Genomic DNA, 13798 nt, shown 5'->3' with positions numbered 1-13798 from the left:
GTTCTGCATAATCCACCATATTTTAATCCAAAAGGCTTTAACTTTTTTGCAAGTCCACCATATATGATAATAGGTAGCATCCTCACAATCACATCTCCAACATTTTGCTTTCACATTTGGATACATACATGACAGTTTTTTAGGATCTAAATGCCATCTATAAAACATTTTATAAAAATTTTCTCTTAAATTTTGTGCTTGCGTGAATTTAACATTCCTCACCCAAATTTTTCCCATGTTTCTAACATTATAGGTTGTTGAAAATTTTGTGCCCATTTTACCATACAATCTTTAACCAACTCCATTTCTGAATCAATTTCAACCAATACATTATATAATCTCTTTATATGCTGTTGACCTTGATCTTTTATTTGTTTTACCAGATTATCATCACTTTGCCTTATACCAATTTTCTGATCTATTTTCCATCTAGATTGCAATTGTCCATACTGGAACCATGTATAATTTCTTCCTTCATCCCTCAATTTCTCCCTAGATTTCAACTGTAATTCCCCTTTTTCCATAGTCAAAAGCTCTTTGTAAGTGATAACTTCCATTTTTTGTAATATATTTATATTCTCTATCATATGTCTGGGGATGGTCCATATTGGTATCTTGGTATCTACCCTGTATTCAGTTCTGGGAAGTCTCGGGGGGGGGGGGGAAGGAGGCGGGGAAGGGGAAGACTATAAATTGATTGGTTGCCATTGTACAGGAATAATGGTAGAATTAAACAAGTTGGAATGGTGTAATGTCGGGACTGCTCGGCAAACACTCCCGAAGGGAAAGGGTAAGGAAAGAGGAGTAAAGAAGGAAGAAAGTAGGTAGGTAGGTGGGTAGGGAGGAAAGAAGGGAGGGAGAAGAAAGGATAGGAGGAGGAGAAGAAGGAGAAGATAGAGGGTTAGAAAGGATGGTAGTGAGAAGTGGGAAAGAGGAGGGGAAGTAGGAAAGTGAGGAGAAGGTGGTGGGGGAAGTTTAAGAAGGATGAGAAGGGAAGAAAGGATTAAAGGGGGGAGTGGCAGTCGAGCAGCCCTGACTGAGTATAATTTGAGTATAGGACTGATTGTTGGATAAGTGATTGTATTGTACACTGGTCAAATTGTGGGAATTATTATGGAAAAATAAAAAAATTTTGCAAAAAAAAAAATGTATGGAGTGTGGAAAAAGCTTTAGTAGGAAATACGCTTTGATTCACCATAAAACTATCCATACAGAGGAGAAGCCATATCAATGCATGGACTGTGGAAAGACCTTCTGTTATTATAACTCTCTTACAAGACATCAAAAGAATCACAAAGGAGAAAGACCTTATAAATGCATGGAGTGTGGAAAGAGCTTTAGTTGCAGCAGACATCTTGATTCCCACAAGAAGATCCACTCAGGAGAAAAGCCATATAAATGTGCTGAATGTGGAAAAGGCTTTAGGTGGAATTCTGCTCTTACCACCCATAAGAGGATCCACACAGGAGAAAAACCGTATCAATGCCTGGAGTGTGGAAAGACCTTTGCTAGTAGCAGTAGTCTTAATTCCCACAAAAGGATCCACACAGGCAACAGGCCATATAAATTTGTGCACTGTGGAGAAGGCTTTAGAAGGAATTGTGATCTCACTTCGCATGAAAGGATCCATATGGGAGAAAAAAACACATAATTGCATGAAGTGTGGGAGAGCTTTGCAAGGAGTAACGCTCTCACTTGCCGTAGAAGGATCAACACACGAAAGAAACCATATCAATAAAGGAAATTTCAGAAGAGCATCAACAGAAATACAAGTAGTCCTCAGTTTATGACTGCAATTCATCCCAAAATTTCTGTTGCTAAGCAAAATAGTTGTTAAGTGACTTTTGCCCCATTTTACTTCTTTCCTTGTCGCATTTGTTAAGTGAATCCTGTACCCTAATCCTAAGTATCTTTTAGGTTTAAAAAAATCCCACAACATTATTAGAGGTTATCTGATACCTCTTGCCTCAATATTTCTGTTCTGATATTGGCCCAAGAATCTTGACCGAGTATCTTTTTTGGCTGTTCTACTTTTTCCACCCCTGCTTGTCTGAGGAAGGCTTCAGTGAGAAGTCTGATTGTTGCACCCAGGATGTTAGTTGTTGCTTACAAAGTCTTGCAGTCTGTGAGGACCAAATTCCTTTCCTTTAGCAGCTAAGGCAGGGGTGTCCAAACTTGGTCCCTTTAAGACTTGTGGACTTCAACTCCCAGAGTCCCTCAGCCAGCAAAGCTGGCTGAGGAACTCTGGGAGTTGAAGTCCACAAGTCTTAAAGGGACCAAGTTTGGACACCCCTGAGCTAAGGTTTGTTTTTATACCCAGTGCTTAATGAGTCCCTTTGTCAGAGGTTCTTTTTAAACCACACCCAGTTTCACTGACTTCAGCTGAAACATCAAAAGTACTGGATTCTAGAGAATTTAAATGTTGTCGCCCGATAAGGATTGTGGATATGTTTTATTGTGATAAAATATCCAAGGTACAAAAGTGAAACATAATGTGCAAATTCTTTGTTTTTTGTCTTATACTAGATCTATAGTGTAGGAAACATACAATGTGTAAGTTCTTTCTATGTTTGATTTCCTATAATAGATTTTTAGTATATTTTGTACTATACAATGTTTATAATATACTATTATTAATATACTATTATACTATATATTATTGTCCATATAATATATACTATTTCAGTGATGGAATTCAAATAATTTACAACCGGTTCTCTGCCCTAATGACCAGCTGGGTAGGCATGACTGGGTGGCCATGTCAACATCACTCATGTCATCCAGTCTCTCCTTGCCCAGCCACTTGCCTCAAAAGCCTCAACGTATCTATAGTTCTGTAAAAATGTTGTTCACCTTTTTTTGACTTTATTATCTGCATCCTGCTGATATATAAAAGGACTTGGAATAAACAAACCAAAGTAACACCAACTTTCATTTATTTACTACTTTCATTTATTCACTAGAGGAGACATGATAGCAGTGTTCCAATATCTCAGGGGTTGCCACAACGAAGAGGGAGTCAAACTATTCTCCAAAGCACCTGACGGTAAAACAAGAAGCAATGGGTGGAAACTAATCAAGGAGAGAAGCAACTTAGAACTAAGGAGAAATTTCCTGACAGTTAGAACAATAAGTGGAACAACTTACCTGCAGAAGTTGTGAATGCTCCAACATTGGAAATTTTTAAGAAAATGTTGGATAGCCATTTGTCTGAAATGGTGTAGAGTTTCGACTAGAAGACCTCCAAGGTCCCTTCCAACTCTGTTATTATGTTATTTCATAGCATGTGCTCTGCCATACTATAAGCCTCTTAGATCCAGCAATGTATTATACCACTTTTAGTTATATAAATGTACTGAAATACTCCCTATAATTGCTGATCAGACTCATGTGTTATTGTGTGGAAATGTGGGGCATTCCTCCATGGTGACATGGTGACAGTAACATTTCTCCAATCTAACCCAAGCAATTACAATAAAGAAGCAACAAATATAATGGTGCTGATTCCTGGCAACTGTTTAATGAGATTTTATTATTCAGTATAAACTGAAATTCAGATTTTTTTAAAATAGTTCATTTGGTTTTCACTGTGTTCCAATATTAAGTTTTAATTTCACTCCTTTAAGGAGAGGCAATCTCTAAGCTTCCATGAATGTGTAACCAAGCCTCCATCCATCATCTTTGGGATTTCTATGGAATGTCTTTGCTGGGTGTGATTATGATTAATTCCTTTACTTAGAATCACTTGCAAAGGAGTAAGAATCTGCATAAGGCAAATGAATACATGCTTTAAATAAAAACCTACAATTTACTTTAGCTTGCAATCTTTGTTATTCATATGACAAAGGGTTATGTATAATTTAAATATACACTTGCATAATTCTGCCAGGACAAGGAGTTGAGCAAAATAAAACAAGGTGATTCTTTCTATATCCTAAATAAAAGATCGAAACCTGGATACAGATTATGGTAATAACAAATGAATTTGTAATGGCACAAATACGCTTCTGCCTGGAGGAAATAGACTTATCACTGACTCACAATGTTTACAGTTATAAAAGTTGTTTTGGAGACACTATTTACCCAAAAAATCTTTTTAAATGTTCTTTCTTAGCTAAAATTTTTGCATGCAGACATTTGCTGGAAAAATATCACAATCCAAAAACTAATTCTTTATTATGGCCCAAAGGATTTGATTTGATATCTTTTATGCCTTCCAGGCAAAAACAATATTAATTGCCCAAATGTTATTTTAGAAAACAGATCATACATTCAATATAAATTTTCAAAACTAAATTCAACAGGAAAGCTCATTTTAAATTAAAATTGTCCTCCATCCTAAAGAAAACACACTTGAAATTTATTTATTTTTATTTATTTATTTTTGTCACAACATCATACAAAAAGATTATAAGCATATATATAGAAAGAAGAAAAGAAAAACAATGGGACAGGAACGGTAGGCACGTTTGTGCGCTTATGCACGCCCCTTATGGTCCTCTTAGGAATGGGGTGAGGTCAATGGTGTTACTGGTGTTCTCCGATCAGAGGGACTAGCCTTTAAAGTACTGGAGGAAGAGCTGCTACTTCTGGGATGTGAGGAAAGCAGCCGGGAGGTGAGGAGAGTGGCCAGGCAGCAAGGTGAGCGGCTGGGAGGGGAGAGGCGAGGCATGCTATTCAGCCTGTTCACGGAGCTCAACAAAAAATTAGCTACTGGTTCTACCAAATAGGTGCGAACTGGCTGAATCTCACCACTGTATGTAATGCTGTATGTTATTGTTCATCTATGTTATATTATATTATTTCTACAGCAAGTGTATTGGTAACTATTGCTACTATATTTCTACTAGTATACAACAATATTTTTACTCTTACAAACCCTGGTCTGTCTTTAAATCCTCTCTGGGATTTCCTCTGTTGTTTTTCTTCTTTATTAATGAATAGCAGGTAAAGTGCTGGCACCTTCCAAACACTGGGATTGGCTAATGCAATGTCACCCTTTACAACGGCATCATTTAGTGATGGAAATTCTCATCCAAATTCCATTCCTTAACCAAGGACTACCTGTATAGCTCACTCTTGATCCCTCTTTTAAACTCAACATGAGCAGTGAGGTAGTTGAGTGAAAACACAATGAATGGGGATGTTTATGCTGGTGATGGTGTGCACCAGTGGTGGTTTTCACTTACCTTCGCTACTAGTTCGGAACTGTGAGTGCACGCACCTTCTGTGCGTGCGCAGAGCATCGGTGATAACGTTTGGGTGGGTGGGCGGAGCCTCCCACTGCTGCCGCTACCGGTTCACCTGAACTGGGGCAAACCATTAGAAACCCACCACCGGTGTGCATGTGCTTATATCCTCATTCTTACAAGTCAAGTCTTTCTCAGTGGGGCAGCCTGTGTGGGAAAACATTTGGTTCAGCCCTGTTCACTTTGTAAAACAGGAAAATCCATAGCAGCCAGGACTCAGACACAGGACCAAGATTGGAACTGTTTCATGATGACTCCTCAGCGCTGAAATGGCTTTGCAGATTCAAGGATCAAGGATGTATTCTGTCCATAGGCAGAGAGTCAGAGAAAACAGGCTTTAATAGGCAGCCTGAATATGAGGCTGTCTTGGGACCTTGACTAGCAGCTGAACTTTGGAGACGAGCTAGGAAACATTCCAATTTCTCTATCTGCCTTCTTTACCATGACTAGGAGCTTCAGGATACATAGTTATTATTACGGGCTTTAACTTTGAATTGTTGGAAGAAATATCCATCTGGGTTCAGTTCCAAGTGGGGACAAAGACACTGGAAACATGGAGACTGCTTGGAAAGATGGTTTAATGGTGGTCAGGATCACATGGCTTGAGTTCCTGAACAGAAAAGGGCTGAGATCCTGTGTGCTCCCTGGCTTTATGCTTTTTCTGAGCTTTGAACTTTCTGGGGCACAGGAAGAGTATCCTGATTGGTTGTCAGACTCCCAGGGGGTGGGGGTCTTAGCTAGCCTTGTAGGTTGTCCCTCAAGTTTGCCTGAGCCTTGCCATGTGGTGAGTTTCTATTCTATTGTGTTGCAAATGATGGTCCATTGAAAAAGGTGGGGGGATTGAGTTTCTACCTCTGACCCATTGGCAAAGGTGGGGGGAAATGAGTGAGCTTGGTTGAGGCTTTAATGGCCCATTGACAAAGGTGGGGGGGAGTCAGGAAGTTGCTTTGTCTTTAAAACCTGTTTCTCCATTTCTCAACCAGGAAAATATATTCTGCCTTTAAATATTTTCTAAAATATTTCATTCTTCTAGGAGGGGGGGTGGATGCTAAATTCCTACAGAACCTCTAGGAACTGGAAATATGACCCTCTATTGAAGAGACGAAAGGGCTAGAATATAGCCATCGATGCAATCCTGACAGCCATGTTTTGTTCTTGTTTCCCTACCTGCAAAAAGACATGTTCCTTTCCAGCCAGGATGGTTGGCCCCTGACCATCATTCCTAGAAGTGAACTGTGCATGAGGTTTTTTTCTATGACCTATGATATCTTATCAATTGGCAGTCATCAACTTCATATAGTACATTCCAACTACTCTCTGTCTATGCCTAACTAAAAGTTTTCATTTTGACTGTAGAAATTACTTGGATGAGTAACAAAACATCTGAGTTTAATAAACTTTGGTGCAGTTACCATGATTTAAACTTTTAGATACTTTTGGCCTGGATGATTGAGTCTTCTTTCACATATTGCTCACTGATAGTTCTGGATCTAACAGGTGAAAGGGCCCCGATTTTGTAATCATGTCAATTTTTTAATAATAGAAAACTGACAAAATTAAACAGGTGGTGCTTAGGAGCCTTGATATATAGAGAAATGGGCTGAAAGAAGCAGAGCAAAAATGAGAAGTTATAGCCGTTCTTTTAAAATTGCTTCTTAACTCTATTTTCCCATTTCTTTATTTAATTAACGTAGATAATTCTTTTTGTTGTTCTTGCACTGTCACTTCCAGATCCAGGGAAGTCTTCATTTCTTTTAGCTAGAAAAAAATGCGCCTTCTTTTACTCCAAAGGTCTTAAGGTTCCTACTCATATTTCCTGCAGTGTATCCCAACTGAACACTTAAATAAAACTATTTTTGTCTCTTTTTTTTTTGCCTCATGTTATTTGAACCTTATATTTACTTTTCAACATTTGCCTTTCCTAGTTTTGCAATTCCACCTTTGCTCCAGTCACATGAGATTTCAATCTTCCATTCTCCATTTCTCCATCATGGCACCTTGTTTTGAAGTAAAATTTCTAAAAGGTGCATGAGTTTCAGCTTTCTCTCCATTTTGGAACTTGATTTTTGTGGGGATGTCTTTTTTTCATCAGGATTGTTTCCTCAGGATTATTTTTATTATTGTCGGCTACCTCTTGCTGCTTCCAACTCTCCTTGGCTGCCCAGAGGTATGATTTTGAAAAGGCAGCAGTAATAATTGAACTCACAAAAGAAAGTCAATACAAATATTAACTTTCCTAATGCATCTCTTTCCTCCCTGGGTCTCTGCCAGCCAGTCCCCATATCTTCCATCACTTCAGGGTTGAGTTTGCAAATAACCACAACACAGAAGCTTGTCTTTCAAAGAGAGGCTTTGTTTCTTGTCTTTTGACAGCCCTGCCATTTCTGACAGGATTTCTGCTCGTTTTTCAGGCCTCCAACAGACCCTTCAACAGAGAAGCTGCTCTTGAGGAAAGCGGCTTTTGAGTCTCCACAGAGATTTCCTCAATGTTCGCAAGACCACAGATGGTTCTTAGATATTAAAAAGAGGAAGATCTTGAAACTGCCGCCTGCTGGAGACGACACGGCCTTTCTAGAGAGGCAATGTTAGAGGGACACTTTTCTTCTAGTCCAATGCCCATCATCCGAGTCCCGCATGGAATATGAAGCCCTCCGTGTCCTCTGGCATCGCTCCCAGGATCCTCCAGGGGGCTCCCTCGGTAACCGTTGGAAAGGTCTGGCAGAGACCCCTCCCACTCCCGCTTTCGAAGAAAACTGAGCATGCGCATTGTTCTTTCCCCATCACAAGTGGTTTTTTTCCAGAGAAGGCTGGGAGCGCATCTGCCTTGGCTGAGTTTCTCCAGAAGTCCAGGAGGTTGCAGGGAAATCTTACACGGATGGAGATCCAGACGTTGTTATTAGAGGCGTGCATAGCGACCTGCAAAACTTCATCAGGTTCGGAGTTATTGGGAAAGGGAGATCCCGTGGTCCCATGTTCCACTGCCCACACCCACCGTGCATGCACGGGCAGGCAAGGGGAGAAAGCAAAGATCCGGACCATCGCGCTGCTCCTTGGGTGGGTGGGAGGGAGGGAATCAGGATCGCAGAAACGAGGGAGCCATTTACTCTCCATTTCATTGGGGAAAAGTCTGCAAGGGCGGGTCGGGGGGAGAGAGGTCGGCTTTGGAAAAAAAATATCTACTTTCAAATCAGTTTTGACTCCTGGACAATTTCTTGCCTTGTTTTCAGAAGGGGATTCCGTCTCCTCCTCCTCTTTCCTAGGCTGAGAGAAGCGACTTGCTGAAGTCGCTCCTGCTGGCTTTGCATGCAAGGCTGCAACTCCCTGTGCAAGAAATTGGATAGAAGGTGCGCAAGGACTGGAACTTTGTTTCCTGGTTTCCAGCCTTTCACCACCAACTGGTTCTCCCAGCAGGAATCCTCCACATCATGGATAGTTTATTCATTGAGATATTAGTTCTTTATGCCTAGGAGGATGTTTTTTAACTCTTGTCTTCTGGAGTCTCCCCAGGAGTTTGGGTTAGCAGGTTGATGGGATTCTCATCTCAATCGCTGTTTGTGAAGTAAGAGATTTATGATTCCAATTGTGTGTTAAAGATTGTTTTTTACTTTGCAAGCAGCCATCGAAATTATTAGAGTAAATAATCAAAAAGGGGCAGGGATAGCTCAGGCTGTTAGAAGCCTGTTATTAGAACACAGCAGCCTGCAATTACTGCAGGTTCAAGCCCGGCCCAAGGTTGACTCAGCCTTTCATCCTTTATAAGGTAGGTAAAATGAGGACCCGGATTGTTGGGGGGGCAATAAGTTGACTTTGTAAAAATATACAAATAGAATGAGACTATTGCCTTATACACTGTAAGCTGCCCTGAGTCTTCGGAGAAGGGCGGGATATAAATGTAAACAAAAAAAAAAACTAGAAGTCCAAAACTTTTCTAAATGTATTTATCCAATATTTTCAGTCCTTGTTTGAAGCAGATCTAGAAAGGCGATTCTGAATTTACTGCAGTAGTCAGTCCCCCTCCTTACAGATATTGCTGGATTTCTTTTTCTTTCTTTTTGGAGGAGGAGGAGGAAGAGCTTGCTCAGTATTCAGATTTGTCATTCACCATATTGAACAGTCTGTGTTTTCCATTTCAGATATATAAGTTGGAAATCTTTCCTGGTTCCTCTTTAGTCCAGAGAATCTTGTGTGGGAAGAGGGCTGATTTGGCCAGACCTCTTCTGAATAAAAAAACCTGAGGAGATCCATCCATCCATTTTGGAGCTGGATTAGAGATCAGAGAGAAAATGGAAGGAAAAAGCCCACCAGATGCAGGAGTTGGAAAACGCCCTCCAACTACTCAGCTTTGGAACTGTGAGAAGAATATGGCAAGTCCTGGGCAGAAGAGCCATGAAGAGGAAGCCAACAATTCAAAGATCCAATATTGTCACTTCAGAATGGTGCCGTTCCAGGATGGGAAGAGTCCCCGAGATGTTTGCACTCAGCTTCACCGCCTTTGCTGTCAATGGCTGAAGCCGGAAAGACACACAAAGGCTCAGATGCTGGACTTGGTGCTCCTGGAGCAGTTCCTGGCTGTCCTTCCCCCAGAGATGGAGAAATGGGTGCGAGAGTGTGGAGCGGAGACCAGTTCCCAGGCAGTGGCCCTGGCTGAAGGCTTCTTGCTGACCCAGGAGGAGGAAAAGAGGCAAGAAGAGTTGCAGGTGTGGGAATGTAGTCTTAACAGCTCTAAAGAGGAACTCTCTGAATTTGTGAATTCCTTTTTTGCAGAGCTTACTGAGATTATTAATTCTTGTGGCCAGTTGTTCCATTTTCCTTCCAGAGGATATGTTTGGGGCAATTCTTCCATTCTGCTTCAAGATTCAGCAATGGAGATTGGAGTCTGTTAGTTTGAAGATGTAGTATTATAATTAAAAGGTATCTCTGTGGTCTTTCTTTGTTTCTCCTATCACATCATGCCCAGAAATCCTTGGAAGCTGTCACTGAGTATCCCAAGGGGAGGAAAGATTTATTCAAAACTTCTCAAGAGCTGCAGTTCAGGGAGACGTTATACAAAGATCAAAGTCACAACACCACTCCAGGTAAGAAAAGCTCTTTCTGTGTCATGTAACATTCAGCTGATTCTTTTGCTCCTCTGGGTTGGAATCTCTCTCTTTATAACAAATCTGCTTCCACCATTTTTCTCTGTCTTACAGAGGGTAGAAAGCTGTCCTTGGAAATTTTAGAATCTCCTCTTTGTGGTGGGGCTGAAGGATTGGCTGAACCACTATTTCAGGTAAGGGAGAGAAAGATCAGAAAAGGTCCATGAATCGTGGATGGATTTCATTTTGTTCTAGAGTTTATTATAATAAATTGCTGTTTCTAAGGAATACGAATCTGACATCCGGTCATTCAAAACTGATATGCAGCCTCCCTTCTGAAGGGATCTTTTGTGAGAAGTTTTCTCTACCGCTCCTACTTCGCCATCAGATTTCATTGACCAGATTGTTGTCAGCATCGGGGCTCAGCCTTTTGTCTCCAAGGTTTATTCGCACATACCATTAAAAAATACTTTTTTGCCTTTTCTAAAGAATCTTTGGGACAACCGTGATCTGGCGATTGAGAATCTCCATAGACATATACAATTACAAGAGATCTCATTCTAAATTCTGCACAATATGCCTATTTTGTTCACTGGATCTCTTTCGATTGGTGGAAGAAAACTGGAAAATTATTTTTGGGATTATCTGTTAATAGGGAATATTGTTTCCTTGTTCAGGATGCTGTGTCTTTTGAGGACGTGGCCGTGTATTTCTCCAAGGAGGAATGGTCTCAACTGGATGCTGACCAAAAAACGCTCCATGGAGAAGTCATGCTGGAGAATTCCAGGAATCTGGTTTCTCTGGGTAAGAATCCCTATTTCTGCTGAGCCACATAGAGATATTATGGAGTGGGGGCTTAAATATTATTTCTGATAAAATGACTTATTTATTTATATCTAAATAAGCAGACATACCCTGTGACATGGATTTAGCTGAGAGGGACCAGCCAGCATTCATCCCTAAGGCTGATCTAGAACTCACTGACCTATTTTCTAGCCTGGTGCCTTAACCGTTTGACCAAACTGAATTTATAGGAGAAGGAAATTTATTGAAAGAAAAATTGGATTTATACCTGAACCTGGTCAACGGGTCCCCAATGGGCCTGAGCTCCTGTAACCAAGTCTTTCATTTTAATTTTAATTTTTCTTTTTCAAGGCTTTAATGTTCAAGACGATAAGAAACAGGAATGCCAAGCCATCCATCTGAAAGAGGAAAAAGAGAAATTTGCAGATCAGATGCAACCAAAGAATGGTGAAACAAAGCAAACACCAAGTGGAATTAAAAATGGCTTTCCTCAGGTCAGTTGGCTTCCTAGCTGTACAAACATCGATACGATATACATTGATCGATATCAATGCATGGAATCTGGAAAGAGCTTTAATAAATCCGATCATCTCATTTCTCTTAAAAAGACACATTCGGAAGAGAAACCAAATACCTGCATGGAGTGTGGAAAGACCTTCCGTACTAATGACTCTTTTAGAACTCACAAAAGGAATCACAAAGGAGAACTTTACAAATGCTTGGAGTGTGGAAAGAACTTTACTCGTAAAAGTAATCTTAATTCCCATAAGAGGATCCACACAGGAGAGAAACCATATCAATGCATGGAGTGTGGAAAGGGTTTTAGTAAGAATAGTCATCTTAATCGCCACAAGAGGATCCACACAGGAGAGAAACTATATCAATGCATGAAGTGTGGAAAGGCTTTCAGTTATAATCATTCTCTTATAAGACATCAAAGGAGTCACAAAGGGGAAGAACCTTATAAATGCATGGAGAATGGAAATAGCTTTAATAAATCCGATCATCTTATTTGTCATAAAAAGACACATTCAGGAGAGAAACCATATACCTGCAGGGAGTGTGGAAAGATCTTCCGTACTAATGACTCTCTTAGAACTCACGAAAGGAATCACAAAGGAGAACAACTTTACAAATGTTTGGAATGTGGAAAGAACTTTACTCGTAAGAGTAATCTTGATTCCCACAAGAGGATCCACACAGGAGAGAAACCATATCAATGCATGGAGTGTGGAAAGAGCTTTAGTAGTAAATATGCTCTGGTTCACCATAAAAGCCTCCATACAGAGGAGAAGCCATATCAATGCATGGAGTGCAGAAAAACCTTCTGTTACAATCATTCTCTTATAAGACATCAAAGGAATCACAAAGGAGAAAGACCTTATAAATGCATGGAGTGTGGAAAGACCTTTACTTGTATTGATCATCTTAATTCCCACAAAAGGATCCACATAGGAGAGAAGCCATATCAATGCATGGAGTGTGGAAGAACCTTTGCTTTTACCAGTCATCTTGATTACCACAAGAAGCTTCACACAGGAGAGAAGCCATATCAATGTTAGGACTGTGGAAATAACTTTAATCATAGCAGTCATCTTAATTTGCACAAGAGGATCCAAGCAGGAGAGAAGCCATATAAATGTGTGCAATGTGGAGAGGGCTTTAAAAAGAGTTGTGATCTCAGTTCCTATGAAACAATCCATTCGGGGTGGGGGGAACCATATGAATGCATGGAGTGTGGAAGGAGCTTTGCAAGAAGTAACGCTCTTTACTTGCCATAGAAGGATCCACACGCAGGAGAAACCATATCAATAAAGGAAGTGTGGAAAGAGGTTCAATAGAAATATAGGTTTATGCCTGCAGTTTGAGCCCAAAATTCCCACTGCCAAGCAAAACGGTTGTTAAGTGAGTTGTGGTCCATTTTATGACATTTTTGCCACATTTATTAAGTAAATCATTGCAGTGGTTAAGTTAGTAATACTATTGTTAAGGGAATCTGGCTTTTCCATTGATTTTGCTGGTCAGAAGTTTACAAAAAGTGATCACATGACCCAGGGACATTGTAACCATTATAAATTGAGTCAGTTACCAAGCATTTGAAGTTTGATCAGGCTATCATGAGGATGCTGCGATGGTCACAAGTGTGAAAGTCGCTTTTTTCGGTGCTGGTGTAACTTTGAACAATCACCAAATGAAGTAAATTGAGGACTAGATATAGTTGACTAAAATCCCATGCAAATACCATTTGAGTAATAAACAAAATAAATACTAGCTTGCATAATTGGCCTTTCTAGTGCAAACCTGAACAAAATGGATCCTGCTTGTGTTTTTTCTAAGATCTAATAGTCTGCATATAGAAATACTAGCTGAATACCCGTGCTCCGTGATAAAACTATGTGATCGGGCTTGATAAATCTACACTTGCAGCTTGAAAATTAATGAGTAGTTACAATTGGCCTCTCCTCTCCCCTTCTCTCCCTCAGCCTTGCCCCACAGAAGCCTATCCTATCATATCCCCTGCTTGCTGCTGTTATTTCTTTTCAGGTGGGGAGGGGGAGTAGAACTCCTTAGCATCAGAGCATGTTAATAATAACATAGGAAATACTAACACTCTGATGGTCATTTCTAAAAATCCTTTCTTAGTGAGCACCTAGAAGCCAAGAGGAACAT

The 13798-nt window shown here is 40.3% G+C and overlaps 2 protein-coding genes across 2 annotated transcripts; both read left to right on the top strand.

Annotated features, from left to right (window-relative positions):
* Positions 1-642: 642 nt before the first annotated feature.
* Positions 643-2143, top strand: LOC131192041 (zinc finger protein 154-like). Its single transcript, XM_058170815.1, has one exon. It carries the CDS (start codon positions 1151-1153, stop codon positions 1649-1651), a length of 501 nt encoding a protein of 166 aa, XP_058026798.1. The 5' UTR covers positions 643-1150; the 3' UTR covers positions 1652-2143.
* Positions 2144-4210: 2067 nt separating this feature from the next.
* Positions 4211-13779, top strand: LOC131192035 (zinc finger protein 883-like). Its single transcript, XM_058170807.1, has 8 exons — positions 4211-4641; positions 7661-8182; positions 8477-8593; positions 9383-9946; positions 10207-10324; positions 10439-10518; positions 11002-11128; positions 11480-13779. The coding sequence occupies exons 4-8, from the start codon at positions 9533-9535 to the stop codon at positions 12688-12690; spliced, it is 1950 nt and encodes a 649-aa protein (XP_058026790.1). The 5' UTR covers positions 4211-4641; positions 7661-8182; positions 8477-8593; positions 9383-9532; the 3' UTR covers positions 12691-13779.
* The last annotated feature ends 19 nt before the right edge of the window (positions 13780-13798 follow it).

Source organism: Ahaetulla prasina, chromosome 2 (genome assembly GCF_028640845.1).
Source record: "Ahaetulla prasina isolate Xishuangbanna chromosome 2, ASM2864084v1, whole genome shotgun sequence".
Taxonomy (NCBI): Eukaryota; Metazoa; Chordata; class Lepidosauria; order Squamata; family Colubridae; genus Ahaetulla; species Ahaetulla prasina.
The sequence above is the reverse complement of the archived record's forward strand: the minus strand, read 5'-3'. Positions and strand labels throughout refer to the sequence as shown.